At 44.2% G+C, this 27,980-nt stretch overlaps 1 protein-coding gene across 1 annotated transcript; it reads left to right on the forward strand.

Annotated features, from left to right (window-relative positions):
• Window positions 1-15,536: 15,536 nt before the first annotated feature.
• On the forward strand, window positions 15,537-27,960 carry LOC126419735 (poly [ADP-ribose] polymerase tankyrase-1-like). The gene is made up of 4 exons (XM_050086913.1): window positions 15,537-15,686; window positions 15,750-16,081; window positions 21,481-21,627; window positions 27,474-27,960. Exons 1-4 carry the CDS (start codon window positions 15,537-15,539, stop codon window positions 27,958-27,960), a joined length of 1,116 nt encoding a protein of 371 aa, XP_049942870.1.
• The last annotated feature ends 20 nt before the right edge of the window (window positions 27,961-27,980 follow it).

Consider the following 27,980-nt stretch of genomic DNA (forward strand, 5'->3'; position numbering starts at 1 on the left):
TGTACAATATGTAAACATAGAGTGTAAGATTTAGGATTTGCTAGATTGCCATGCTTTTGACTGACCAAAGTCATTAAAGAAGTTGTAATTAATAAGTAATTAATTTTGATTAATCAATTTAATTTTAATCAATTTAATCATGATCTAATCAACTGAAAAATCCAAGCTGCTAGTTTAAGTTTTCAGCTGAGTCACAGTAGATTAAGGAATGTAAATATGATTTTGTAAATAGCTGTAAGATTCCATGAATATGTGTTCTACTAGTCATTGCCGATGTACTTAGACGCTGTTTTAAGTTTCAGGCTAGTACATGGGTGTTATGATGGACAGTGTTGAGTTATCCACTGTGATAGTGTTTATGGACTCCTTGAGATTACTCGGGAGTGAGTTTTACCGAAAGAATTCAGTGAAACGGACGTTCTGGAAATGCCGTTAGACAGGCGAGTGAGATCAAGCGTGCCGCACAGGCGGGCGCAACATTACTGACGAGGCGGAACCGCTGTCGGCTCTTGTGCCGCCGTAGGCTCTCCGTGCCGCTCTCGGCATTCTTTGTACTTGCGAGTACGAAAGGCGGAATAGTTTTTCTTCCCGGACAGATGATGTGAAAGAATTCTGCTGTCAATACTTAGGTTTTTTTCGATCTACTAAATATTATTTTCTTGTTTAGCATTAAGTGGACTCTCATGGCAAGCGTATTAATTACGAAAAGGTTATATAAAATATGTATTCTATGTAATTAATAATTAATTTGCGTATTTTGATCTACCTGTTTTTTATGACCATGTACTCTGATTAATTTTGTAAATAGTATTCCATTTCATGATAGTGTTACGGATTTTGACGATTTTGGAATAGCTAAACCATTTTCTATATCTTCTATGAATTTTAATATGTTGTCAACCTGTTTTAATTTGTGCAAGATGACAGAGTGGAATAAGATTGGGAGTGTCTCCACTCAATTATTATGGTCTAAAAATTGATTTATGCTTAATTAGACGAATGCTAAATTTTGTTGATGTTTTGAGCATATGCATTTCCGCTGTTTCTTTTTTGGGACATTTTCTGAGTCTGTTTACGTTACACGAACATCCTCAGACAATGTGGGGCACGTGTAACGCCGGAAATGCATATCCTCCTATTTTCATCTATTGTACTATTATTTTTTTTCCTTGTTTTGTTACCTCAAGATATGACGTTTCTGTCTCTTTATGTATTGTAATTGTTTTACTGTTTGTATATATATATCTATGCACTTATGTCGATGTATAATTGGTTTGTTTCGTAAATATTATTTGTATTTTTACGCTGGGTCTTGCCTAGGGAAAACTGCTATCGAACGATTACATCGATGGGTCGTGTGAAGAATCAAAGTGTGTAGGATCTTTGGTAGTGTTAACTCTGCCGCGTGGAGCGCGGGCAGAGCAGAGTGAGAGTCTGGCGGGAGTAGCGAGTGGAGCAGGTGTTGTGTGACGCTCCCGCGAGTTGCCGCGCTTTCGGAGTTTGGCAGCATGTAATTGCGCTCGACTCGCGATGATAGTTTCTGACATGGTGTCGCGGACGGGAAGCATTAGCTGGCGCACATCAAGAGCCCGTTTCGCCTGGTGACCGTGTCGAGAAGAAGGCGCGCCAACATCCAGCTTCTGCAACAGCGACGGCCGACAATGAGTGACTGTCGCCACCTCCTCGATCGACGGCTTCAAACCTTCAATCAACCAACAAGGAAGACTAAAAGCACGTAAAGTTTCAGAACTGTATGGCAGACCTCAGCTTTTCAAATTGTTCCATTTGCCTCGCAAAATTACAGCAACTTAGCATGAACCTTTGTTGCCCATTGTCCCAATTTCATTGCCAAGCAGGGTCCCTTCCTTTTCCGAAATGAACCCTAGTGTCGTTGAAATTCAAACGCCAGCATTAAAATAATATAATTAGATTTCACTGCTTTAATTTCAAAGTTCAGTAGCTGGCTACAATATTTAGGTTACACGAGCACAAATTTAGAGTGCGAGTTTTGTTAGCAAATTTTAGCTTACCTGTGACTGCAGCTCAGCTTGGTACGTACTAAATTTTACTATTGTTAATAGTTCAGAATCATTTAATTCAAGTTCAAAGTTAAATCTCTTGTTTCTAAATTGCGTAGAGTCAAGTTGCTTTTGAAATGATTGTTGAGGTAGTCCAAGACTAAACGTATTTTACTGGATTTCAATGTGCTTCAGAAAGAAAGCTCACTATTAACTTCAGTCACTAAATTAACTTTCGATTTTCTGGTTTTATTAATTCTTTTGCTAAATTAAGTCAGAGTGTAGCGAAATTTATTACTTCTGACAAACTTTCAGTTTTCACACTACACGTATCAACCTTCAGTTGCCACGCTTCTAGTGTTAATTATATGTGTAATAACCTTTCTTTTTCAGTTACTATAGTAATTGTCCTTAGGACTGGCGACCGTGATTTTCCCCAAATCTCAAATATCTAATTACCGCTAGTTAATTGTTAACGTAACGGCCGCACATTTACTTTCTTTATTAACTTTACCCCTTTTCAAAATTAATTTCCACCAGTTTCATTTGCATTTTTCCTTTCATTTAGATGTAACCCTTTCCTCCCTCTTTACCGATAGATAAACTTCGGTGACGATTGCTTTTCCCAAATTTCCATTAGGTACACGCGGTTTAATTTTTCACTGTCATTAAGGTCGATAAGTGAGGGGGGAGGTTACAAACTGTATTTTGGAGCTGTCTCTGATCAGTTCATTACTTATATTTCAGAAAATTTCATTATTCTTCTTCCTTTTCCCTATCTCACTGTTTGCAATTTTACAGATAGTTTTTATGCGGTTGGCGGTGAAAATTTTGTTGCTGAAAACCTGTATTGTTTGCTCAGAGGATTTGTTAGGGCTTTACAACACAATTTGCAGTGTGCTTTAGGATTATCATCATCCAAGTTCGTTTATAGGATGCAAAATCTTATTTACTTGGAATGATAATTTGTTTCTATTTATAATCCATGGTTGAGGAACATTTAATACACTTGCACTGTTATTCTTTTCGAAATAACAGTATTCATAGGTGTCGATGACTATGATACGAAACAAATTGTATTTTTCATGTACACCTGATGCGATTCTACTCTGTATTTCGCACTTACATCTTTAAGTTCAAAAATGGCTCTGAGCACTATGCGACTTAACATCTGAGGTCATCAGTCGCCTAGAACGTAGAACTAATTAAACCTAACTAACCAAACGACATCACACACATCCATGCCCGAGGCAGGACTCGAACCTGCGACTGCAGCGGTCGCTCGGTTCCAGACCATCTTTAAGTTCTCGATTAATTTTTCATTTATTAGTCATGTATTTTAACTGCAAGTATTTAAGCAAGAGCTTTGAAATCTCGACATGAGTATACAAATGTTACTAATAGCATTGCTCTTGGTCCTTGTAAGTCTTGTACACACATTACATTTGGAAGAATTACAACATGTGAAATGTCAAGGATCTTAACTATGGGGCTAGAATAGATATACCTATGAGGGTTAAATTATAATCTAATCTTAATTTTTTTAAAGAAATAATCAAATTTGCCACCTGGAGAGCAGTATATTGTGACTGTTACTGTGAAGTATCCCCGAATTACTCGTCCTACAGCATAGGCTATCTAAATGGTGACCACTGTCTGAGAGTACCTTTCTTTTTACACATGGAGTATCCATGTTTCAAACTAGGAATGTCCATGTTTTTATACAGGGAGTGTCTACGTTTTTATACAGGGATTCCCCACATTTTTATACAGGCAGTACTCACGTGCGACGCAAACCGTGCCCGTAGCAGGAACCAACACAAGGGAGGCAGGGCAAGCTGAGGGCCGTAGCTCGGAGTTTTTGGCAGGGCGTGTGTCGGTCTCAGTGGAACTTGACGAGACAGGAGCAAGCTCAGAACGAAGTTAGAGATGTTACGGTGTAAAGCCAGGCGCTGGGAAGCCAGTCGGAAACGTTAGAGCAGACAGGGCTGTGAAGAAGACGTCAGCCAATCGCACGCTGCCCTACCCCCTCTCCAGGACGACAACGCAACAGCAGCGGCCTCTTTGTGAAGAGGACGTAAGCGCCGCGCCGAATGGTCGCGGCCCAATTCTGCAGCAGCATCAAGAATAGGCATTTCGCCAGCCGCGGTGGCCGAGCGGTTCTAGGCGCTTCAGTCCGAAACCACGTGACTGCTACAGTCGCAGGTTCAAATCCTGCCTCGGGCATGGATGTGTGTGATGTCGTTAGGTTGGCTAGGTTAAAGTGGTTCTAAGTTGTAGGGGACTGATGACCTCCAATGTTAAGTCCCATAGCTCAGAGCCATTTTTTTTTTTTTTTAATAGGCGCTTCAAGACCAGGGGCTTAGGAATTGTATATGCTGAAGAGATTTCTTATTTGCATATCTCCCTTTCGTTGCGACACTTCTGTGTTATTGCCAGAATTAAGTATTGTCATTGTTCATTTTGTAATAAACCTCATTAATACACCAGAATGAGATTTTCACTCTGCAGCGGAGTGTGCGCTGATATGAAACTTCCTGCCAGATTAAAACTGTGTGCCGGACCGAGACTCGAACTCGGGACCTTTGCCTTTCGTGGGCAAGTGCTCTACGAACTGAGCTACCCAAGCACGACTCACGACCCGTCCTCACAGGTACTGGCAGAAGTAAAGCTGTGAGGACGGGTCGTGAGTCGTGCTTGGGTAGCTCAGTTGGTAGAGCACTTGCCCGCGAAAGGCACAGGTCCCGAGTTCGAGTCTCGGTCCGGCACACAGTTTTAATCTGTCAGGAAGTCTCATTAATACGATTTGCTTGAATTGTTTGTCTAGTGATCCGAGAAAGCAGGTTTGCTAGACACTCCACATTCGACGACTAGGCAGGATCCAACAATAACGGTTTGGCTATTTAGCGCATGAGGCTGTTGTGCTGCTAGTGGCTACGCACAGAGCTGAGGACAAAGTCAAACTGAAGCCTTGTCGGGTACAGCAGTAGTGCACCGGCTCTACAAGTGTACTACTGCTAGATATCGGCCTGGTCACGATGGAGAAGTTGACCCGAAAATGCTTTATCTTTGAACAGTGGGAAACGTCAACAGCTTTTTGCTCTCCAGAATTAGATGATTTGTTGAAAGCACATTTGGGTAAATGAATGGCACTGCACCTTAAATAGTCAACATGCAGAAAGATGTAGAGGTGTTCACGACCATCGACAAACTGATTACATAAGCCTATTCACGTGGCGCCCTCGTGATTTGAGCCTCTCTGACCTTAAGGTAAACGTTCAGATAAGCGACGAGCTGATATGCCCCACCCGGTTAGATCACACGTGGAGCAAGTGCCGGACGCAGTGTATATAAGCAGCAGAGCAGGTGGTGTGTGTCTGCCGACACTGCGACTCCAGCAGCTGAGGGAACGGGACCCACTGCCTGACGTCACTCCTGCCTCACCCTCGGGGTAAGTGCCGGCTCTGTGGCAGTTCAGTCTCTCGGTTTCTTGATGTGGTGAGGAGGCGCCTGTCTGTCGATATGTCCTCCTTCTACTTTAGATTCGACTAAATCTGTATGGGGCAGCTGAGCAATTTTCGAACTAACACAGTGCGAGGGCGCAAAACGATCAATAGTTTCCACCTGACTGGCGCCTGATTCATTTCTCTTTCCAAAACTGAAAAGTACTTGTCCAGAAAATATCTGCACAATTTCCTGTGCAGAAGCAACACTGGTTGTAGTAGTCAGTGTTTTATTGAATGTAGGTCAATGATGATGAGACTGAATATTTTTGGTGTAAAGAACATGGTTGCTGTGAAGAGCTATCATTTGTTGGTGACTTAATTCTACACTATCGTAAATAATGTGTTGACCTTCAATAAAAAGACTACACATTGATCTCGCCTAGCCGGCCGTGGTGGCCGAGCGGTTCTAGGAGCTACAGTCTGGAGCCGCGCGACCGCTACGGTCGCAGGTTCGAATCCTGCCTGGGGCATGAATGTGTGTGATGTCCTTAGGTTAGTTAGGTGTAAGTAGTTCTAAGTTCTAGGTGACTGATAACCTCAGATGTTAAGTCCCATAGTGTTCAGAGCAATGTGAACCATTTTTTTTTTATCTTGCCAAAAAAATTCAAACATCGTTGGAACAAAAGGCAGCCCACACTATACACCTCAAGAGAACGTTGTGGTTGAGTGATACAGCCCCTATTTGGTTCCTCTCTTGTCTCAGTCCAGAATTCCAAGCCAGCACAACTACCACACACATTAAATTTATCTTCATAGCCGGCCGGGGTGGCCGAGCGGTTCTAGGTGCTACAGTCTGCAACCGCGTGACCGCTACGGTCGCAGGTTCGAATCCTGCCTCGGGCACGGATGTGTCTGATGTCCTTAGGTTAGTTTAAGTAATTCTAAGTTCTAGGGGACTGATGACCTCAAAAGTTAAGTCTCATAGTACTCAGAGCCATGTGAACCATTTTTTTTATTTTCATAAGAGAAAATTATCCTGCCGCAGTCTTCTGTCATCCAGTCTTTACGCGTGTTGACAAACTAAATTCTGTCTCCGACGTGTTTCCTAGGCGGCATAAATTTCTTCTTGCATGGATTCCTGACAGTCATTTGTCGAAGTCGAGATGCGAAATAATTTTCTTAATGTCTTCTTCAATGATGTATGAACAGTTACTAACTAATTTTGCTTTTTCCCTTCGCTGGCATTTTTATTGACCTGCACATTTGGGGGGCTTGCATTTCGCTTACAACTGCATTCTGTGTCACAAGCTTAATAATATTCCAGTATCTCTCTGCTATTTTAAAAGGCTTCCCACTCTTTTCTTGTAAATAAAACGTTTGTTTGCAGTTACCGTACTTGAAACTTGTGGATTTTTTTGCGAGTAACATCATTTCTTGCTTCCTTAGGAAAATGTACTTTTTCCTTTCCGTTGCCTAAAACGAAAGTTTTAGATTACATATTCTGCAGGAATCTTTTATGGATATCTAAAATCACATAGTAACGCCGTAAAAATGGCGCTCAACAACAATGAGCTCACAAATATAAGACAGAAAATTCTATGACTTGTTTTGACACTGGACAGGATGGAAAATACTTTTTCACAGATTATCAACTATAAGGAGGCATAAAATCTCAGGGCGGCAACATCTTATCCACATAGGGGCACAACATGTTGTTGTTGTGGTCTTCAGTCCTGAGACTAGTTTGATGCAGCTCTCCATGCTACTCTATACTGTGCAAGCTTCTTCATCTCCCAGTATCTACTGCAACCTACATCCTTCTGAATCTGCTTCGTGTATTCATCTCTTGGTCTCCCTCTACGATTTTTACCCTCCACGCTGGCCTCCAATACTAAACTGGTGATCCCTTGATGCCTCAGAATATGTCCTATCAATCGATCCCTTCTTCTAGTCAAGTTGTGCCACAAACTTCTCTTCTCCCCCAATCATATTCAATACCTCCTCATTAGTTATGTGATCTACCCATCTAATCTTCAGCATTCTTCTGCAGCACCTCATTTCGAAAGCTTCTATTGTCTTCTTGTCCAAACTATTTATCATCCATGTTTCACTTCCATACATGGCTACACTCCATACAAATACTTTCAGAAACGACTTCCTGACACATAAACCTATACTCGATGTTAACAAATTTCTCTTCTTCAGAAATGCTTTCCTTGCCATTGCCAGTCTACATTTTATATCCTCTCTCCTTCGACCATCATCAGTTATTTTGCTCCCCAATTAGCAAAACTCCTTTACTACTTTAAGTGTCTCATTTCCTAATCTAATTCCCTCAGCATCACCCGACTTAACTCCATTATTCTTGTTTTGTTTTTGTTGTTGTTCATCTTATATCCTCCTTTCAAGACACTATCCATGGCATAACATAATGGTAACATTTGTCAGAGGCACTCTTTTCAAACTGGTCAAGAATTTATAAATTTTAACAGCCTGTCAACAGGATTTTGCAGTCGCGTTGAGTTCACTGTAGATCTATGTTCAAATCGGGAAAATAAAATTCTTCTTGTGAAAATATTATTTTAAATCAGTTCATAAATGGTTTTGATTGATGTAGAATTCTAAACATATTAACATTGGAGGAAAACATTGAGTGAACTGAAGTGAAACGAGAAAATATTGCGTTTCAGCTAAGTGTGGATATTGGTCTAGACCGCATAGCAAGGAATATGGTAGATATTAGGCAGCTCAGAGGTAAAGTTCCGTGATTTGAAATTTAACGTCGATAGTCTTTCAGTGAAAGATTTTCCTTCTCTTAGGCACCAGATCCATTTGGATTCTTGTCGTCACAGAACAAATTGCCACGAACGCTCTGCCTCAGTTACGTAGAGACGAAAATCTAGGTGCGGTTCTGTGTTCTGCAACTTAGCGCACGTTGTTTGAACTGCATTTGATTCGAAGAAAGCTCAGTCTACGCAGTTGTGGAAAGTATGGGAGAGTGGTGTAGAGTGGGCGCACGGGACGGGGGGATTCACGTTAAATAAAATGGTTAAAGCTTGGGGAAAGAAAATACACAGTGCTGCTGCCTGCTGAGAAGTGGCCGCACTAACTCTGCTATACATCGGAACTGTTGTCAGTGAGTCTGACAGAGGAAGACTTTTTGGCAAAAACTCTTTTGGTTTTCAGTCATGTCTCGTAGGCCCTGAGGTTGATTTACATGGTACCTTTTACCTGACTTAAACGTTGAGTAATAATTGTTTTACGATATCAGTGTTTGAGAAAAACGTCCTTTGTAGTTCACTGATGTTTCTTTCGGTTTTATCTATGAGTCATTAATTCCGACATAGTGTTCAGTCGGGAAAAGTGGCCTCTACTCATACTCATAGAGAAAAGTGATTAAGCTGATGATCCCAATAAGAGTTACATACACGTATCACACATGATACTACAGATCAGACTGACATGAAAACCCTTTTATATACAAACCTGTTATCCGCCACTCTATTCATTTGTGACGACTTTGAACTAATTAAGTTAAATTACATACAGCCTTCTCTGTTATACTTAGCCTATTATAAAAATCCAGTTCGAAAACGGTCTGGTGGAGCCATTTGGTATTGTTTCTGAGACTAGGGCATCAGGACGTCTAGAAAATATGCCCGGAAATCAAAACAAGAAACATCGTATCCTGTTGCGATGGCACTGACCACAGAACCCCCTTTAGATATGGAAAAGTGGACACTATGCTAGCCTTCAGAACAGTGCATATGATTCCCATAAAATTATTTTCTTTTGCACTTAAAAATTTTTCCTGCGATACCTGATGATACGTAGATTCAAAATGTGTAGGTGGCATGCTTCTGTCATTATCGGTGCTTTGGTGAAAACTTAGTTTCATTTAGAGTGGCCACTTTACCCCACCTTAGTCTAACAGCTGAGTGATAACACGACTTAATACGTCACCGTATGCACAAGCAAGCTTAACAAAGTTTCAAGTTTTTGTGTCATGTGTTTGTATGCAGGCCCGTCGGATGTGCGACTTGCCGTGTATAGAGGCAGCACCTTTTATTGTAAACATAATCCTGGCTGGCTCTGAGCGCTATGGGACTGAACATCTGAGGTCATCAGTCCCCTAGAACTTAGAACTACTTAAACCTAACTAACCTAAGGACATTACACACATCCATACCCGAGGCACGATTCGAACCTGCGACCGTTGCGGTCGCTAGGGCCCAGACTGAAGCGCCTAGAACCGCTCGGCCACACCGGCCGGCAAACATAATCCTAGATGGAAGCATAGCTTCTACAAGCAAAGAAACAAAATAATAACTTCTTAAAATTTCTCAGTACTGCATTTCAGTTCCATTAAGAAAATGCTGCCTGTTCGAATGAGAAATTGGTATAAAAGCTGCTATTCACGTACCAGAAGCACATTAATTCTTACAGAGAGCATATGTGATGGAGCCCTCTGTAACTCTGTGGAGCACAGCATTAAACATAAAGATCCCCGTGCTATCAGTGAGGTGTTGTTACTTCCAATACACTCATATACATTGCAACACTCGAACAAAGATCCGCTTCGTGCATCACATGAATTTTTCTCGCAATAAGGCCTCACTGCTCATTGGACTTTGCGTGAGATAGTGAAGAAGAAAACTGTCGACGTATGCCAGGGCCGTTAACTAGAGATCAAGTATGTCTATGATCTAGCACTAAGATTGGTTGAAGTCTGTTCCATTACTATTTTTACAGTGCTGCAAATTAACCACCAGGATAATGAGTGTGAAACACTATAAAAGATGAAAGCAATTTTTATACAGTTCCAATAAAGGCACATACATTTTTATGTTGGCTTTTTGAGTGCACTACATCACAGCGGCAGTCACAGACAAGGATCAAATGGTTCACGCGCTTCCCTTTTTAACATGCATCTTGCAGTATCTATGAAGGAGTTTCTGATTACGAACTTACTGCACTGGTAACCTTATTTATTTAATGGAGGTTGGGAATTGGCAGAGATTCGTCGTAGCAATGGTAGTGCCATACAGCAAAGTAAATTAATTATGATTTGTCACTTCTATATATAATAGAAGAATAAAAATTTATTTTGCAATAAGTGAGTGATATAGGGCACATGAAGTGTCGTCCTGGCTCTGACAGCTTAAAATCTGTAAGTAGAGAATTCATTATAGCTCGTAACACTAAAAATTCCCATAAGAAGGAAAGCATTAAGCCGCATTACAGGGTGATCAGCAATGTAGAACATTGTAGATGCTAGAAAAACACAGACAATGAATGGTAACGTGACATGACTGAGAAACTTGGCAATGCCAACGTCTGATGCAAGAAGTTGGCATTGGAAACTTCTGCAGTTAAAATATTGCGATATCAGTTACTTAGTTGCCAGTTCGGGAGCGTATGTAATGACTTCTTCCTCTTCTTCAGTAGCTGGCAGCTGATCTTCAGTCTTCTCGTTTTCCTACCTTCTTCTTCATTTCTTTGTAGGATTCACAGCCGAAATCTGCTACTATTTGATCCGTGTACTTCACTCGGTGCCTTTCTGGGATTCTTCTTCATTGACATATAGCAGTTTTTAGGGGCCCATCATTTGTCAATAGGTAAACAGTAATATGAACTCTTCTTGTTACAATAGTGTTCCATAAACTTCTCTACCACTGTTTTGTGCTCTTCGTCATTTGTAACTTTCTTAGCGCATTTGAATTTCAATGTCCGATTGTGTCACCACACCTCATAACATTTCTATGTTTTGCTTTCCCCAGTAAAGTCCAGGTCTTACAATCGTACAGTGTAAAACGATAAACATATACTCCCCCAAACCTTTTACCTGGTTTGCAGACAGTTCTTTTAGAGGTCAATTTCTTTTTCTTTCTGTTGTTGGCGCTTTTTGCTTGGATTATTGTGCTTCTTATCTGGTCTCGCTTTCTGTACCTCCAATGAGGTCGCTTTCCCCGGCCGAGGTGGCCGAGTGGTTCTAGGCGCTACAGTCTGGAACTGCACGACCGCTACGGTCGCAGGTTCGAATCCTGCCTTGGGCATGGACGTGTGTGTTGTCCTTTGGTTAGTTAGGTCTAAGTAGTTCTGAGTTCTAGGGGACTGATGACCTCTGAAGTTAAGTCCCATAGTGCTCAGAGCCATTTGAACTCGCTTTCCAAATAAGTAAATGAGTCCACTCGTTGCAGTAGCTTGTCAATAGACGTAATCTGGCACTCTTTTCTTATCCTTTGTTTCTTTTAATTCGTAATAACTTATTTCCAATTCATATTTTTTCCCTGGCTTTAATCATTTTAATTAACATGAAATTGGTATCTTAATCACTCTCAGTTAAAACAGCCGTGCCGTCGTGATAGTTAATCTTTTTTCCACATGTTACTACTCATATCTCTAACAGTCCCCTGACTTTGTAAGTACCCCTATCTCCTCTGTTTCAGATTAAAATTAATTGCTGGTTGTGTACATCCCTGCTGGACCCTTTCTCAATATTTACCTCGACCTGTTTACACTGTTGACAGATAATAGCTATCTTATTCTTAGAAAGCTTTACCATCAGTTATCAGTCTCTATGGTTCATCTCTACTTTCTTCAGTAACTCAGAACCATTTTGCCATTTTACATTATAAAATACGTTTGGTGTGTGTCGACAAAGTCCATGTGAGCTACATATTTCCTTTGAATCGTTTTTTATACAACTTATTTTAAATGTGAAATTTTTCCTCTGATTCTTTAAGGTTTCTTCTTTTTAAATAAATTATTTCTCTGAGAACGTGGCTTGAGTTTTTTGAAGATGACTGTAGTCTTGACTTTCGTTGGATGCACAACTACGGAAAGCATTCGATAATTTTCATGTATTCAGGGATTCGTCTTTTCAGGTGTGGAAACTGTAAGGTTCCTTCTAAAATCGTTGGGCGACTTTCCTGTAAGAGTGTAGGATTTGTGTTTCATTTCCATACTTCCCGCTTAAAGAATTTCCGCAGCGATATTATCTACATCCAGACCAGTTTCTCTTGTTCAACGTATTCAGAGCTAGTTTAAATTCATGTTTAAATGAGAATTCGCCAACAAGTGGTATTGGGTGAAACACAGAATTGGAATAAATGTAAAGTTATTTGCACTCTCATTTCCAGAAACATTAGACCATGTGAAGTATACTTTTTAGGCATTGATTATGACCAGAAATTGATAATTCATTGCACCAGAATGGGATCTTGGAACTGAGAATTAACACTGTGGTGTCCTAGCCACCCATCTAATATAGGGTGCCTAGTAAGCTGTTTTCTCGGGTAGCTAGACAACAGTTAGAGCTATCATATTAATGGTTGGCTCAAAAATGGCTCTGAGCACTATGGGACTTAACTTCTGGGGTCACCAGTCCGCTAGAACTTAGAACTACGTAAACCTAACTAACCTAAGGACATCACACACATCCATGCCCGTGACAGGATTCGAACCTGCGATAGTAGCGGTCACTCGGTTCCAGACTGAAGCACCTAGAACCTCACGGCCGCACCGGCCGGCTATTAATGGTTGATTTTACAGTAAAGTAAATTGACAGTACTTAACTTTGCCTTTTAACAAAGAGGTGTCGCAAGCAATCTGCGACGTGAAAACAATCAATGTCCTCCGTAATACACAATTTCCATGGGAGCAATTAATATAGATCATAAGTCATGGCTAAATCGTTTGGATCACGGCTCGTCTTCTAGTGCCTGTCTCCTAGTGCGGCTGTGGCTACCAGGAGGCCTCTTATATTCTCCTCGTATAGGGGCCGCCCCTCTCGTGGTGCCGTCATAGTCAGCATTCGATTGGCTGGAGTCGTCTCACAGCCTTCTCTGTTGCAACGTTTGGGGCCGACGTGCCGGCGCCTCATGTTAACTCCGTAACATACACAATGGTAGCTTGAAATCCGTTACAAAACTGCAACAGACAAGCTAGTCGAAGGGAATGCGTATTCTCTACAACTCGCTCTGATGTGTGACCCTGTGCGTGGCTGGGTTTTTTCCACTTGGAACGTGTCAGAACTGTTGAGGAGCTTCCCTGTCTAGCAAATGGTCAGTCCAGTATGTGAACCAACTGGATTAGATGTTAAGACCAGAGTAATACAGAGACAATGGCAAATACAACTCAATGCTACAGTGTTTGGAGAAATTAAGATGATAACTCATGGAATGAAGTACAGCTGTAGCTACATCTAGCGTTGTTAGTATAGTTGTATGTCTCTATTTCGAATTACTTCGTGGTCAATTAATATTTCATTGTAGAAGAAAATTTAAGGAAAGGAGGGCTGCAACCCTACTACACTACTAGCCATTAAAATTCCTACACCACGAAGATGACGTGCTACAGTCGTGAAATTTAACCGACAGGAAGAAGATGCTGTGATATGCAAATGATTAGCTTTTCAGAGCATTCACACAAGGCTGGTGCCGCTGGCGACACCTACAACGTGCTCACATGAGGAAAGTTTCCAACCGATTTCTCATACACAAACAGCGGTTGACCGACGTTGCCTGGTGAAACGTTGTTTTGATGCCTCGTGTAAGGAGGAGAAATGCGTACCATCATCTTTCCAACTTTGATAAAGGTCGGATTGTAGCCTATCACGATTCCGGTTTATCGTATCGCAACATTGCTGCTCGCGTTGGCAAGATGCAATGACTGTTAGCAGAATATGGAATAGGTGGGCTCTGGAGGGTAATATGGAACACCGTGCTGGATCCCAACGGCCTCATATGACTAGCAGTCGAGATGACAGGCATCTTATCCGCATGGCTGTAATGGATCATGTAGCCACGTTCGATCCCTGAGTCAACAATTGGGAACGTTTGCAAGACAACAACCATCTCCACAAACAGTTCGACGACGTTTGCAGCAGATGACAGGCATCTTATCCGCATGGCTGTAACAGATCATGTAGCCACGTCTCGATCCCTGAGTCAACAGATGGGAACCTTTGCAACACAACAACCATCTGCACGAACAGTTCGACGACGTTTGCAACACCGTGGGCTATTAGCTCGGAGACCATGGCAGCAGTTACCCTTGACGCTGCACCACAGACGGGAGCGCCTGCGATGGTGTACTCAATGACGAACCTGGGTGCACGAATGGCAAAACATCATTTTTTCGGATGAATCCAGGTTCCGTTTACAGCATCATGATGGTCGCATCCGTGTTTGGTGAAATCGTGCTGAATGCATATTGTAGGTGCGTATTCGTCATCACGATACTGGCGTATCACCCAGCGTGATGCTATGGGGTACCATCGGTTACACGTCTTGGTCACCTCTTGTTCACATTGACGGCACTTTGCAGAGTGGACGTTACATTTCCGATGAGTTATGACACGTGGCTCTACCCTTCATTCGATCCCTCCAAAACCCTACATTTCAGCAGGATAACGCACAACCGCATGTTGCAGGCCCTGTATGGGCCTTTCTGGATACAGAAAATCTTCGACTGCTGCCCTAGCCAGCACATTCTCTAGATATTTCACCAATTGAAAACGTGTGGTCAATGGTGGCCGAGCAACTGGGTTGTCAGGATATGCCAGTCACTACTCTTGATGAACTGTGGTATCGTGTTGAAGCTGCATGGCCAGCTGTACCTGTACACGGCATCAAGCTCTGTTTGGCTCAGTGCGCAAGTGTATCAAGGCCTTTATTACGGGCAGAGGTGGTTGTTCTAGGTACTGATTTGTCAGGATCTATGCACCCAAATTGCGTGAAAATGTAATCGTATGTCAGTTCTAGTATAATATATTTGTCGAATGAATCATCTGCATATCTTGTTGGTGTAGCAATTTTAATGGCCAGTAGTGTAGGTGTTGTTGTGCTAGTGAAATGCGTTGAAACAAACGTAAATTTTTAAAACATTATCGTTCAGAATTTGGAGCAGTTGGCCCATTTGATGCATGAAAGAAACCACACAACTGCACTTGACTCGATTCGGACAAAATTTGCCAACTGTTGCTTGAGCCAGGTGTGATTGTGTTATCTAAAGTGGTCTGTACGGGCAAAGGGCTGCTGAGTGGGGTATTGTTTCAGAATCGAGCAGCATGGCAGCCGCGAAGGAAGTGGACGGGCCGTCGGCCGGGGACTTGGCCGGGCTGCTGGACGCGGGGGCCGGCGCCGTCGTCACGCTGGAGGCGAGCGGCACCCGCCTGGCGGCGCACCGGGCCGTGCTGGCCGCCCGCAGCCCCACGCTCGCCGCCATGGTGCGCCGCGGCCGCGCCGCGCTGCCCGGCGTGGAGGGCGCGGTGCTGCGCCAGCTGGTCGCCTACCTCTACACGCTGCAGGCGCCGCAGCTGCCCGCCCTGGCCCCCCAGCTGCTGGCAGCTGCCGACCAGTACGGCTTGCCGGCGCTGAAGGCTGCCTGCGAGCGGCAGGTGGCCGGGCAGCTCACCGTGGAGAACGCGGCGGCCGCGGCGGTGCTCGCGCTGAAACACTCCTGCGCCAGCCTCCAGCAGGCCGCCGTCGCGTTCCTCAAAGCCAACACCCACAGCGTGATGATGACGCAGGGCTGGGCAGACGCTGTGGTCAGCCACCCGCACTCTGTTGTCGAGTTGACTCGCCTGACTGCAGAGCCAGCTGCAGAAACTAGGTATGTATCCACAAGATGTTCGTCTCTTCTCCGAGATCTGTGTACGTATCTTCCCACGAGTAAACTATCCGCAATACATTCCTTAATAATGATTCTGCAGTGAAACATTACTTTATTGGCAGACACAGGTGCTGTGTATAAGTACACTACTGGCCATTAAAATTGCTACACCAAGAAGAAATGCAGATGATAAACGGGTATTCATTGGACAAAAAACATTATACTATAATTGACATGTGTTCACATTTTCACCCAATTTGGGTGCATAGATCCGGAGAAATCAGTACCCAGAACAACTACCACTGGCCGTAATACCGGCCTTGATACGACTGGGCATTGAGTCAAACAGAGCTTGGATGGCGTGTATAGGTACAGCTGCCCCTGCAGCTTCAACACGATACCACAGTTCAAATGGTTCAAATGGCTCTGAGCACTATGGGACTTAACTGCTGAGGTCATCAGTCCCCTAGAACTTAGAACTACTTAAACCGAACTAACCTACGGACATCACACACATCCATTCCCGAGGCAGGATTCTAACCTGCGACCGTAGCGGTCGCGGGGTTCCAGACTGTAGCGCCTAGAACCGCTCGGCCACTCTGGCCGGCCGACACCACAGTTCATCAAGAGTAGTGACTGGCGTATTGTGACGAGCCAGTTGCTCAGCCACCATCCACGAGGTGTTTCTAATTGGTGAGAGATCTGGAGAATGTGCTGGCCAGGGCAGCAGTCGAACGTTTTCTGCATTCAGAAAGGCCCATACAGGACGCACAACATGCGGTCGTGCATTATCTTGCTGAAATGTAGGGTTTCGCAGGGATTGAATGAAGGGTAGAGCCACGGGTCGTAACAAATCTGAAATGTCACGTCCACTGTTCAAAGTGCCGTCAATGCGCACAAGAGGTGACCGAGACGTGTAACCAATGACACCCCATACCATCACGCCAGGTGATACGCTAGTATGGCGATTACGAATACACGCTTGCAATGTGCGTTTTCCGCGAAGTCGCCAAACACGGATGCGACCATCATGATGCTGTGAACAGAACCTGGATGCACCCCAAAAAATAAAGTTTTGCCATTCGTACACGCAGGTTCGTCGTTAAGTACACCATCGCAGGCGTTCCTCTCTGTGATGCAGCGTCAAGGGTAACCACAGCCATGGTCTCCGAGCTGATAGTCCATGCTGCTGCATACGTTGTCGAACTGTTCGTGCAGATGATTGTTCTCTTGCAAACGTTCCCATCTGTTGACTCAGGAATCGAGACGTGGCTGCACGATCCGTTACAGCCAAGCGGATAAGATGCCTGTCATCTCGACTTCTAGTGATACGAGGCCGTTGGGATCCAGCACGGCATTCTGTATTACCCTCCTGAAGCCACCGATTCCATATTCTGCTGACAGTCATTGGATCTCAACCAACAGGAGCAGCAATGTCGCGATACGATAAACCGCAATCGCGACAGACCACAATCCGACCTTTATTAAAGTCGTAAACGTGATGGTACGCATTTCTCCTCCTTACACGAGGCATCACAACAACGTTTCACCAGGCAACGCCGCTCAACTGCTGTTTGTGTATGAGAAATCGGCTGGAAACTTTCCTCATGTGAGCACGTTGTAGGTGTCGCCACCGGCGCCAACTTTGTGTGAATGCTCTGAAAAGCTAATCATTTGCATATCACAGCATCTTCTTCCTGTCGGTTAAATTTCGCTTCTGTAGCACGTCATCTTGGTGGTGCAGTAATTTTAATGGCCAGTAGTGTATTTATCAACATTTGCTTTACCTTCTCATAACTGGTTTATCAAGTCTGTTAACTGAACTATATTTATAAGCAGATAAAACTGTCAATAAAGTCGTGGAGGATCAGGGTTTTTCGTAGTTTCATAAATTGTATTAAAACTTGAGCAGTGCATCCTTATATGCAATGTTGTGTCAAACTGCAAGTGTACAAGAACTTGTTGTTTAGGTTTTGGGATGAAATTTCTCAACACAACAAAGGGCACACTCACTGTTGCTCACAATACAAAGATGTGCTGCTCAGTGCAGAATCAAGCACAGTAATGTATGTCTGTTACATCCAGCGCTGCTGAGTGCTCATCTGCGCATTGTCTTCTTGCTGTGAAAGTGTTCGGGCGAAGCATAATTTAAAGATATTTGTTGTTTCCGGTGTCAGTGAGGTACCTACACAGAAGAGCCAAAGAAACTGGTAGACCTGCCTAACATCGTGCAGGGAACCCTTGAAAACGCAAAAGTGCCGCAACGCGACGTGGCATGGACTCGACTAATATCTGAAGCAGTGCTGGAGGGAATTGACGCCGTGGATCCTGCAGGGCTGTCCTTAAATTCGTAAGAGTACGATAGGGTAGACTCTCTTCTGAACAGCAAGTTGCAAGGCAGCCCAGATATGCTCAATAATGTTCATGTCTGCGGGATCTGGTAACAGCGGGAGTGTTTAAACTCAGAAGAGTGTTCCTGGAGCCACTCTGTAGCAATGCTGGACTTGTGGGGCGTTGCATTATCCTGCTGGAATTGCCGAAGTCCGTCGGAGTGTACAATGGACATGAATGGGTGCAGGTGGTCAATAAGGATGCTTACGTACGCGTCAACCTACGGAGTCGCATCTAGTCGTATCAGGGGTCCCATATCATTCGAACTGCACACGTCCCACACTGTTATAGAGCCTCCACCACCTTGAACAGTCTCCTGACATGCAGGGTCCATGGATTCATGAGGTTGTCTCCATACCCGTACATGTCCATCCGCTCATTAGAATTTGAGACGAGACTCGTTCGACCAGACAACATGTTTCCAATCATGTCAGTGTTAACGCTCCCAGACGAGCCGTAAACCTTTTTGTCATGCAGTCATCAAGAGTACATGAGTCGGCCTTCGGCTCTGAAAGCCCACATCGATGATGTTTCGTTCAATGGGTCCCACGCTGACACTTGTAATGGTCCTACATTGAAATCTTCAGCAATCTGCAGAAGGGTTGCACTCCTGTCACATTGAACGTTTCTCTTCAGCCGTCGTTGGCCCCATTCTTGCAAGATCTTTTCCCGGCCGCAGCGATATCGGAGTTTTGATGTTTTATCGGACTCCTGGTATTCACGGTACACTCCCGAAATGGTCGTACGGGAAAATCCCCACTTCATCATTACCTCGGAGGTGCTGTGTCCCATTGCTCGTTCGCCGACTATAACACCACGTTCAAACTCACTTATACCATCCTGCCATTGTAGTAGCAGTAACCGATGTAACAACTGATGCAGACACTTATTGTCTTATGTAGGTGTTATAGACCGCAGCGGCATAGTCTGTCTGTTTACATATCTCTGCATTCGAATACACATGCCTATACCAGGTTCTTTGGCACTTCAGTGTATTACCACTTAAGCAGTGCATCCTTATGTGCAGTGCTATGTTAAACTGCACATGTACAACAAGTTGCTCTGTAGGTTTTGTAATCAAGTGTCTGAGCACAAAGGGCCCACTAACAGTGTGCACAGCATAAGGGATTATTGCTCACTACACAAAAATCCGTTGCTCAGCGCACAGTCAGACACGCTAATGTGTGTAGGTTGCATCCAGCGCTGCTGAGTGCTCGCTCCTCATTCTGCACACTGTACTGCTCGCTGTAAACACATGCCGGCCGGAGTGGCCGAGCGGTTCTAGGCGCTACGGTCTGGAGCTGCGCGACCGCTACGGTTGCAGGTTCGAATCCTGCCTCGGGCTTGGATGTGTGTGGTGTCCTTAGGTTAGTTAGGTTTAAGTAGTTCTAAATTCTAGAGGACTGATGACCTCAGAAGTTAAGTCCCATAGTGCTCAGAGCCATTTGAACCATTTTTTGTAAACATATTCGAGCGATGTAGAATTTAAAGATATTTGGTATCTGTGACGTCGGTGAGGCACCTATAAAAACCATCCACGTTGCATAAATAGAAGATAAAGATGTGGAGCAAGTGTGTCGGTCATTAGCAGCATCAGGAACACTTTAGTATTGAGCAGTGTGGTTCAAGGAGGGCAGTAATGTGTTTAAAATTTCCCATTTGTCATCTTCTAATGCTGTAAACATTCGCTTGTCGAAACCTTGAGTAATTGATATTTTCAGATCCGTACTACAGCTTTGTGTGACGTATATCTCCCTTTCACTTTCTTGGTGCATTTATACAATATCTCTTCAATGTGAGAAACAGATTTTGTTTAAGCTCATCAAGCAGTGCAAGGGCCGTTACATATAATTTTTATGTTATATATTAGGTTCCTAGAAGAACGGCAAGGTTCTCAGTCAGGACACATATCGAAGATATCCAGTGAACAATGTGACTGAAGCACATTTGCGCGAGGCTGTAGCTGCTTACCTCTCATACACCCAGCGACCATCTTACGAGAAGACAAACGAGTGTCACACGATGCTTGACCTTTGTTTCAGATTTCCTTCTCCTTTCTGTTGAACCATGCCCCAGAATATGGTCTGTGGTTCTGTACACTCTGTTCTATGACACACACAGACAGGCACCTATTGGTCACAACGCTGTGCTAGACACACCGAGCAGTAGAAGTCAAATTTCCGCCACCAGCCGTGCTTGAAGTTCTTTGAGACGTAGCTATACGACATCCAGTGTATGCTGCAGTGCTTCCTTTTCCTAGGGTGCAGCAAATAACCTTCTGTACGTCATCTGTTGCGGTTATTGGTGTCGTTTCTTTCCCTGAATTTCCTTTCTGCCCAGTTCAAAACGCGCTGTCCCCTGCATACTGTCTTCGGTCTGACACGCTGGTCCTTGACAAACTGGCAAGGTACGCTTCAAACAACATTTGATGATCGTTGTATAACATTAAGTACATTTAATCGTTATTGCTGTTCAAATTTCTTTGTGATTTTTTTTTGTACCGTAATTTTTATGAAACTTCCTTGCAGATTAAAACTGTGTGCCGGACCGAGACTCGAACTCGGGACCTTTGCCTGCAGACTGGGGCCTGGCAGAAGTGAAGCTGTGAGGACGGGGCGTGAGTTGTGCTTGGGTAGCTCAGTTGGTAGAGCACTCGCCCGCGAAAGGCAAAGGTCCCGAGTTCGACTCTTGGTCCGGCACACAGTTTTAATCTGCCAGGAAGTTTCATATCAGCGCAAACTCCGCTGCAGAGTGAAAATCTCATTCTTGTAATTTTTATGTCCAGCAGTCCAGTAGTGCCTTCAATTTGTGCCGCATTTCAAAAGACCAGTAGTCTGACGTATTACCACTGCTGTGGGAAACACAGGAGTCCCCGATTAGCGCACTTGTAAGCCATTTATCTTCTGGACCCACTACTGTCGAAGCAGCGTGTGTTCTACTATCTTGGAAGACAGTTTCTTAGAGGGGCTGCCCTAGTGTGGATACGCTCGCAGTGTCTCTCTTTGCAGCGCTCCATCCTCTCCGGAGGGCAGGCCCACCCCCGGCGCCGTCTCCCAGCCGCGCAGCGACCCCGGCCGGACTGCTGTCGCAACTGCGCCGCCCGCCGGTCCCCGACACTCTCCTCCACCTGACGACGCTGTCGTCTCTCACATGCGGTGAGTTGCGTCACTACACATGCACTTACTCCACATTCACACCATCACTTATTGGGGTGTTAACCAAGTGTTACAGCAAAAAAATCGAATCTCCCTTTATCATACATTTTGATACAGTTGTTGTTGTTGTGGTCTTCAGTCCGGAGACTGGTTTGATGCAGCTCTCCATGCTACTCTATCCTGTGCAAGCTTCTTCATCTCCTAGTACCTACTGCAACCTACATCCTTCTGAATCTGTTTAGTGTATTCATCTCTTGGTCTCCCTCTACGATTTTTACCCTCCACAGTGCCCTCCAGTACTAAATTGGTGATCCCTTGATGCCTCAGAACATGTCCTACTAACCGATCCCTTCTTCTAGTCAAGTTGTGCCACAAACTCCTCTTCTCCCCAATTCTATTCAATACCTCCTCATTAGTTATGTGATCTACCCATCTAACCTTCAGCATTCTTCTGTAGCACCACATTTCGAAAGCTTGTTTCTCTTCTTGTCTAAACTATTTATCGTCCATGTTTCATTTCCATGCATGTCTAAACTCCATACAAATACTTTCAGAAACGATTTCCTGACACTTAAATCAATACTCAATGTTAACAAATTTCTAATCTTCAGAAACGCTTTCCTTGGCTTTGCCAGTCTACATTTTATATCCCCTCTACTTCGACCATCATCAGTTATTTTGCTCCCCAAATAGCAAAACTCCTTTACTACTTTAAGTGTCTCATTTCCTAATGTAATTCCCGTAGCATCACCCAACTTAATTCGACTATATTCCATTATCCTCGTTTTGCTTTTGTGGTTATAATTTTCAGGAATAGTTACTCCTCTCAACCATTTTGATGTGCTGGATTTTGATGTTCGAGAAGGCATGGATGACAGTGATTCTGTACATCATTTTCCTGGTTCACAATCTGTATTATATTGTGCTTGGGACACTGAAAGGACTTCAGCCAGTTATTTGTAAAAGTGGCTAAAAAACAAAATTCTTTTGTAAAGACACTGAATGTTGTGTGGGATACTATTTCTGGTTTCATTGATCGTTTTTTTTTTTAATCTTCCAAATTAGGAGTTAGTGGATATAGAAAGAGGTTCTGATCTACTGCAACTGCACAAAACGTTTATGTTATGCTAATCTGTAAATGCGAATGAAACGCTTTGTCTATATGTATGTATGAAACCAGGGACCTAGAAACGACGGAGAGGCTTCGTCCCGCCGCAGCCCTCAGTGGTTCACAACCCCACAACAGGCCACAGCAGTCCACCCACCCCACTGCCACACCACGCCGAACTCAGGGTTATTGTGCGATTCGGTCCCCAGTGGACCACTCCTGGGAACATCTCACACCAGACGAGTGTAACCGCAAATGTTTGTGTGGTAAAATAATTATGGTGTACGTGGCATACGTGGAAACAGTGTTTGTGCAGCAATCGCCGATACAGTGTAACTGAGATGGAACAAGTGGAACCGACCTCCATTCGCCGAGGTGTATGGGAAACTGCCTTAAAAACTATCCACAGGCTGGACGGCATACAGGATGTCGCCACTAATCCGCCAGACCGAGCGAGGTGGCGCAGTGGTTAGCGCACTGGACTCACATTGGGAGGACGACGGTACAATCCCGCGTCTAGCCATCCTGATTTAGGTTTTCCGTGATTTCTCGCTCCACGCGAAAGTCGGGATGATTCCCTTGAAAGGGCGCGGCCGACTTCCTCCCCTAAACCTATGGGACCGATGACCTCGCTATCTGGTCTCCTCCCTCAAAACAAACCAAACTCACCCGCCGGGCGGATCCGTGCCGGGGACCAGCACGCCTTCCCACTCGAGAAGCAGTGCGTTAGACTGTGGGGCTAGCCGGGCGGACATGAAACTCTTTGTTTGTCCTCAAAAAGAAACGGTCAAGTAGTGGTAAGGAGGCATCGAGTGTGTGTTTAAATACATTGTGTGATGAGAATCGTGAAGCTCCTAGGAATGCAGCAGGAAACCAAATAAAATTTCTTTAGTTGATAGTGTATGTGAAGTTATTTCGGCAGCCCATGCTTCCTGGTCATGGCACCTCTCCAGATACAACCTTTTGAGTCGTGGTATTAGTGACAGCTTATGCACTCTGGGTTAAATTTACAAAGGTATGTTAGTATAACAAGCCATTGCACCCGCTCTGTCCTGGATGCATGAACTGACTCAGTTGGGTGCCATAAAACCCCTGTACCTTCTCTTGATGCAGGTTGGCCCCTAACTGTTGTAACTGTTTCTTGATATCCCAGATATTAGCACTGCAATAAACTTGATGTCTGAGCTGGTCCAGGATATGTTCTACCAGGAAGAGATATGGGGATTTTAATGGCCACAGGATTACCTCAGTGTCACACAGACACTTCATCAAGACACGTACCACGTATCAATAAAAACTTGTCCTGTTGGAAAATGGCACCACAGTACCATCGTTTGAGAGGTTACACGTGAGGATGCAGGACCTGGCATGTTGTACTACTGTGCCGTCAGAATTCTCTCAGTAATTACATGCTGTGTCCTGAAAACATACCTGATGGCTTCCAACACAATGATGTAAGGAGTAACAATTTTGTCCCCCTCAAAATCATTTGTTTTCATACCCACTGACAATGGTCATGTAGGGTACTTTCGTCACTGAACACAATGGAACACCATTCCCAGCAGCCCATGCTTCCTGGTCATGGCATCTCTCCAAATACAGCCTTTTGAGTCGTGGTATTAATGACAGCTTATGCATGCAACCGTGATCCCAAAGTCTTGGTGTGCTAATATCTTACCTAAGGTGGGGGACGATGCAGATTGTCTCAGGGCGTCCATTACTTTTTCTCTGATGCCAGGCTCAGATGTGAAGGGCCTTGATGACGTGTTGACTGCTCTCATGTTCCCCTGCAGTCCAATATTGGGCCACTGTCATTCACGGATATGTGCTATCTCCATATTTCCACAGTGGTCACTAAACATCTAACACTGTTTGTGTCCGTTATAGACAGTATCAGGTGTGTTAGCACAAACTTCACTAATGCACTGTGGCGACCATTGTACCAGTAACAGTGAATCTGTACTCTAATCATTTACATACCCACCAATGATATTTAGGTGTGAGAAATTACGTCGACATCTGACCATTTCTTCTGAGTGCTTCCCTTTCCTTTGTCTGGAAGTGTACATCAGTTTTGTATATTATTCTTTCAAAGACTTTTCCGACACTTCCTACGTAGTGACCATTAAAAATTTGTGGCAAGCTGTAACTCTAATGACGATTTCCTGCTTATCACAACCAGTTGCGTAACCGTTGGACTACCTCGCCATGCGTCCAGCCCTGGCTTCAACTTGCTTTGTCGCTGACATTTTCACCTTGCTTTTTCAAAATCTAGAATCAGAGTTTATCGCACATGTAGGAACAGCAACACCAGTGACATGGAGGCAGTCGAGGACCATGCCTTGTCTTACCACAAAGTATGTACCGTATATGAGAGCCTCTGGTGGCAGTGTCTGTTAGTAATCAGTAAAACCATCAGCCTCGGTGAAAGTTGGGGTCAGGTCTGCAGGCGTGCTCAGGTCGTCTAACGGTTGACGCACCTGTTAGCGACAAGCAGGAAATCCAGGCGGACTTGGTGCGGGCATGAAAGAGTGGAGACATTCGCAGGATTGTGCGCCTCGCCATTTTTCAACAATGCCTGCGGCTGACGGAGTCTGACATGTGCTGTGAGTACAGTTTTGCAGCCATCACTTATCAGTTTGCGTAAATCCATCCTAAAGTTCACTTTACTTTTCGTAAATCGATAACTGACGGAGGTGGGCGCGAAAAGTTGGCTTAATGAAAATATATCATTATCTGACAGTGAAATGGTATGTTCGCAACATGCTTTAATTGGCAATGAAATTTGTGTGAAAGACAATGGAGGTGGTACTTGATTAATACTCACACAAGTCTAGATCGATCAACAGTGAGAGTATTTAACTTGCCTTTCAGCATCGATCATAGGAGAATATAACAAGCTGTTGCATGAAATGGGAGTCTCGTAACTATTCAAGGGGAAATATGGGACTGAACATGCATTTTAGTGTTTTCAATACGGTAACAAGTGTTTTAATGGACTTATGAAAACATGTTCTCTCGTATTCAATGATTCAACGATTTTGGGCTTTGATTACTTAGCGTGGTCAGCTGTGGACATCCACAAACTGTGCAGACATTGTACATTCTGAAAACTTTTGCAGCATATGCGGACGACAGAAGTACACCTACCTCAACCGGTAGTTATGTAAGACAGAACATTTGTGCTGAGATTATAATAGACACGGAAACATAAGAGAAATTCGCAAAATTTTAGTCATTTGTCACAACAGCTGGTACGTATTAAAGACCAACGAGAAGAAAGTAGCAGCGAACAGATTAATCAGTCAGAACTCCATGAGGATCAACTTGTAAAAACACCAGAAGTCACTCAATATGAGATTATACAGCAAGACACATACCTATAAATACTATCAATAATGTTAAACAATTTTCCATTCTACTTTTTCTAGTTGTCTGATACGTGTATGCCCTAGGATTAGTGTGGTCTCTGCAGCATATAGTGCCTCGGGGAGCACCACCATGTCGTAATGGCGTAATTTGGCTTTTTGTGAAATAGACTTCTTCTTGTAATGATTCCACACTACTTTGTATGCCTTGTCCAGTTTAGTTTTTAAGAATGGCTCTGAGCACTATGCGACTTAATCTCTGAGGTCATCAGTCGCCTAGAACTTAGAACTAATTAAACCTAACTAACCTAAGGACATCACACACATCCATGCCCGAGTCAGGATTCGAACCTGCGACCGTAGCGGACGCTTAGTTCCAGACTGCAGCGCCTAGAACCGCACGGCCACTCCGGCCGGCTGCGTAGTGTTACACCGAGGTATTTGAAGTTTACCGTTTGGTAAATCGTGCCATACTTTGTGTTCAGAGATGAGAGTTTCTTTCTATCATTTGTCACCGAACCCACTTACAATATGATGATATATGTAAGTGGGTTCGGTGACAAATGATAGATGACTTGCAATGTGACAACTATGACATGAGTTGCACTGTAAACCAACTCTTCTGGGCAATGTGCATGACTGCACAAGTTTGGCAATCACCAGTTATGGCTCTGTTACTTAGGTCTACCAAAGCAGGATCATATCACAATAGGTGTGTGAGGGGAGAGGGGATGGTGGGGCTTGGTTTCCGAGTGTAAGAGTGTATCTTTGAGTGGATGCATGTTTATCTGTGGCTCTGTGCTAATTTTAAGGATGAGTCTTTGTGGATGAGTGGCAGGGAGAGTCGACACACTGTCATCCTTATATCTGAAATATTTCGCCAAACTGATTTTGTGGGAGGCAGTAGCTTCCTCTGGTTGGTGACGGCATGTCACAAAATGTATGAATAACCTGACTGATATTTATTTGGTACCCTGTAAGGAGACTGTCTGGAGGTGTGAATAGTTTCGTGTGTAGCTGTTCTAACTGTATGTCTTAGTGGAGGTTAACTATTTGTTAACAATACACATGCCATTCTGAGGTCGAAGGGAACCACAGTTTGGAATGAATTACAATGAAATTTCAAAGGTGAGTTAGGTATGAGACGGAATGAATAAATCTTTAAGGGAAAGTGGATGAAGAGTTTAATGGGCGGATACTGCTATACATAAGTGAGATATCTAGATTTGTAATCTACGATGTCTGGATTTGTAATTTGACACGTGAGAGATGAGTATTCATAAGTGCTTACAGTTTCGCTTTTATAATAGTTTTCTTCGTTTGGCATGTGTGTTTATAGTAGAGTGTAAGGATGTCTATGTCTTGTGCAGGAGCATTTCTGAGGAGGAAAGAGGTAGAAGGTTGATCCAGGCAGCTAAGCTGGGGATGGAGGAGGAGCTGCAGGTGCTGCTGGCGGCAGGAGCGGACGTGAGGGTGAGGGACGAAAACTGGAGCGGGTGGACCGCCCTGCACTGGGCAGCACAGTGGGGGCACGTGGAGGCAGTGAGGAGTCTCGTGCAGGGCGGGGCCGAGCTCGACGCCAGGGACAACTGCCAGAGCACGCCCATGCACCTGGCTGCGTTCTCTGGCCACGCCACCATTGTGAAGATGCTGGCGGCGTCCTCTGCGGATCCCGATGCCAGGAACCAGTGGGGAGTGACACCCCTGCACTGTGCGGCTTACTGCGGCTACGCAGACGTGGCAGCTGTACTGCTGGAAGTCGGCGCCAACAGGGAGGCGAGAGAGAACATGGGCAGGACGGCCTTGGACTTCGTAAGGCTGCACGAACACGAGCACCTCGAAAAGATGCTAACTTGAAGGTCCTTCACTCATCTGAG

Source organism: Schistocerca serialis, chromosome 9 (genome assembly GCF_023864345.2).
Source record: "Schistocerca serialis cubense isolate TAMUIC-IGC-003099 chromosome 9, iqSchSeri2.2, whole genome shotgun sequence".
NCBI classification, from domain to species: Eukaryota; Metazoa; Arthropoda; class Insecta; order Orthoptera; family Acrididae; genus Schistocerca; species Schistocerca serialis.

Excerpts from the sequence above, each read along its gene's own strand:
- LOC126419735 (XM_050086913.1), top strand. The coding sequence starts at position 15,537 with ATGGCAGCCGCGAAGGAAGTGGACGGGCCGTCGGCCGGGGACTTGGCC. Across the intron at positions 15,687-15,749 it reads CCGCCCGCAGCCCCACGCTC|CTGGTCGCCTACCTCTACAC; the intron begins GCCGCCATGGTG and ends GTGCTGCGCCAG. Across the intron at positions 21,628-27,473 it reads GCTGTCGTCTCTCACATGCG|GAGCATTTCTGAGGAGGAAA; the intron begins GTGAGTTGCGTC and ends TGTCTTGTGCAG.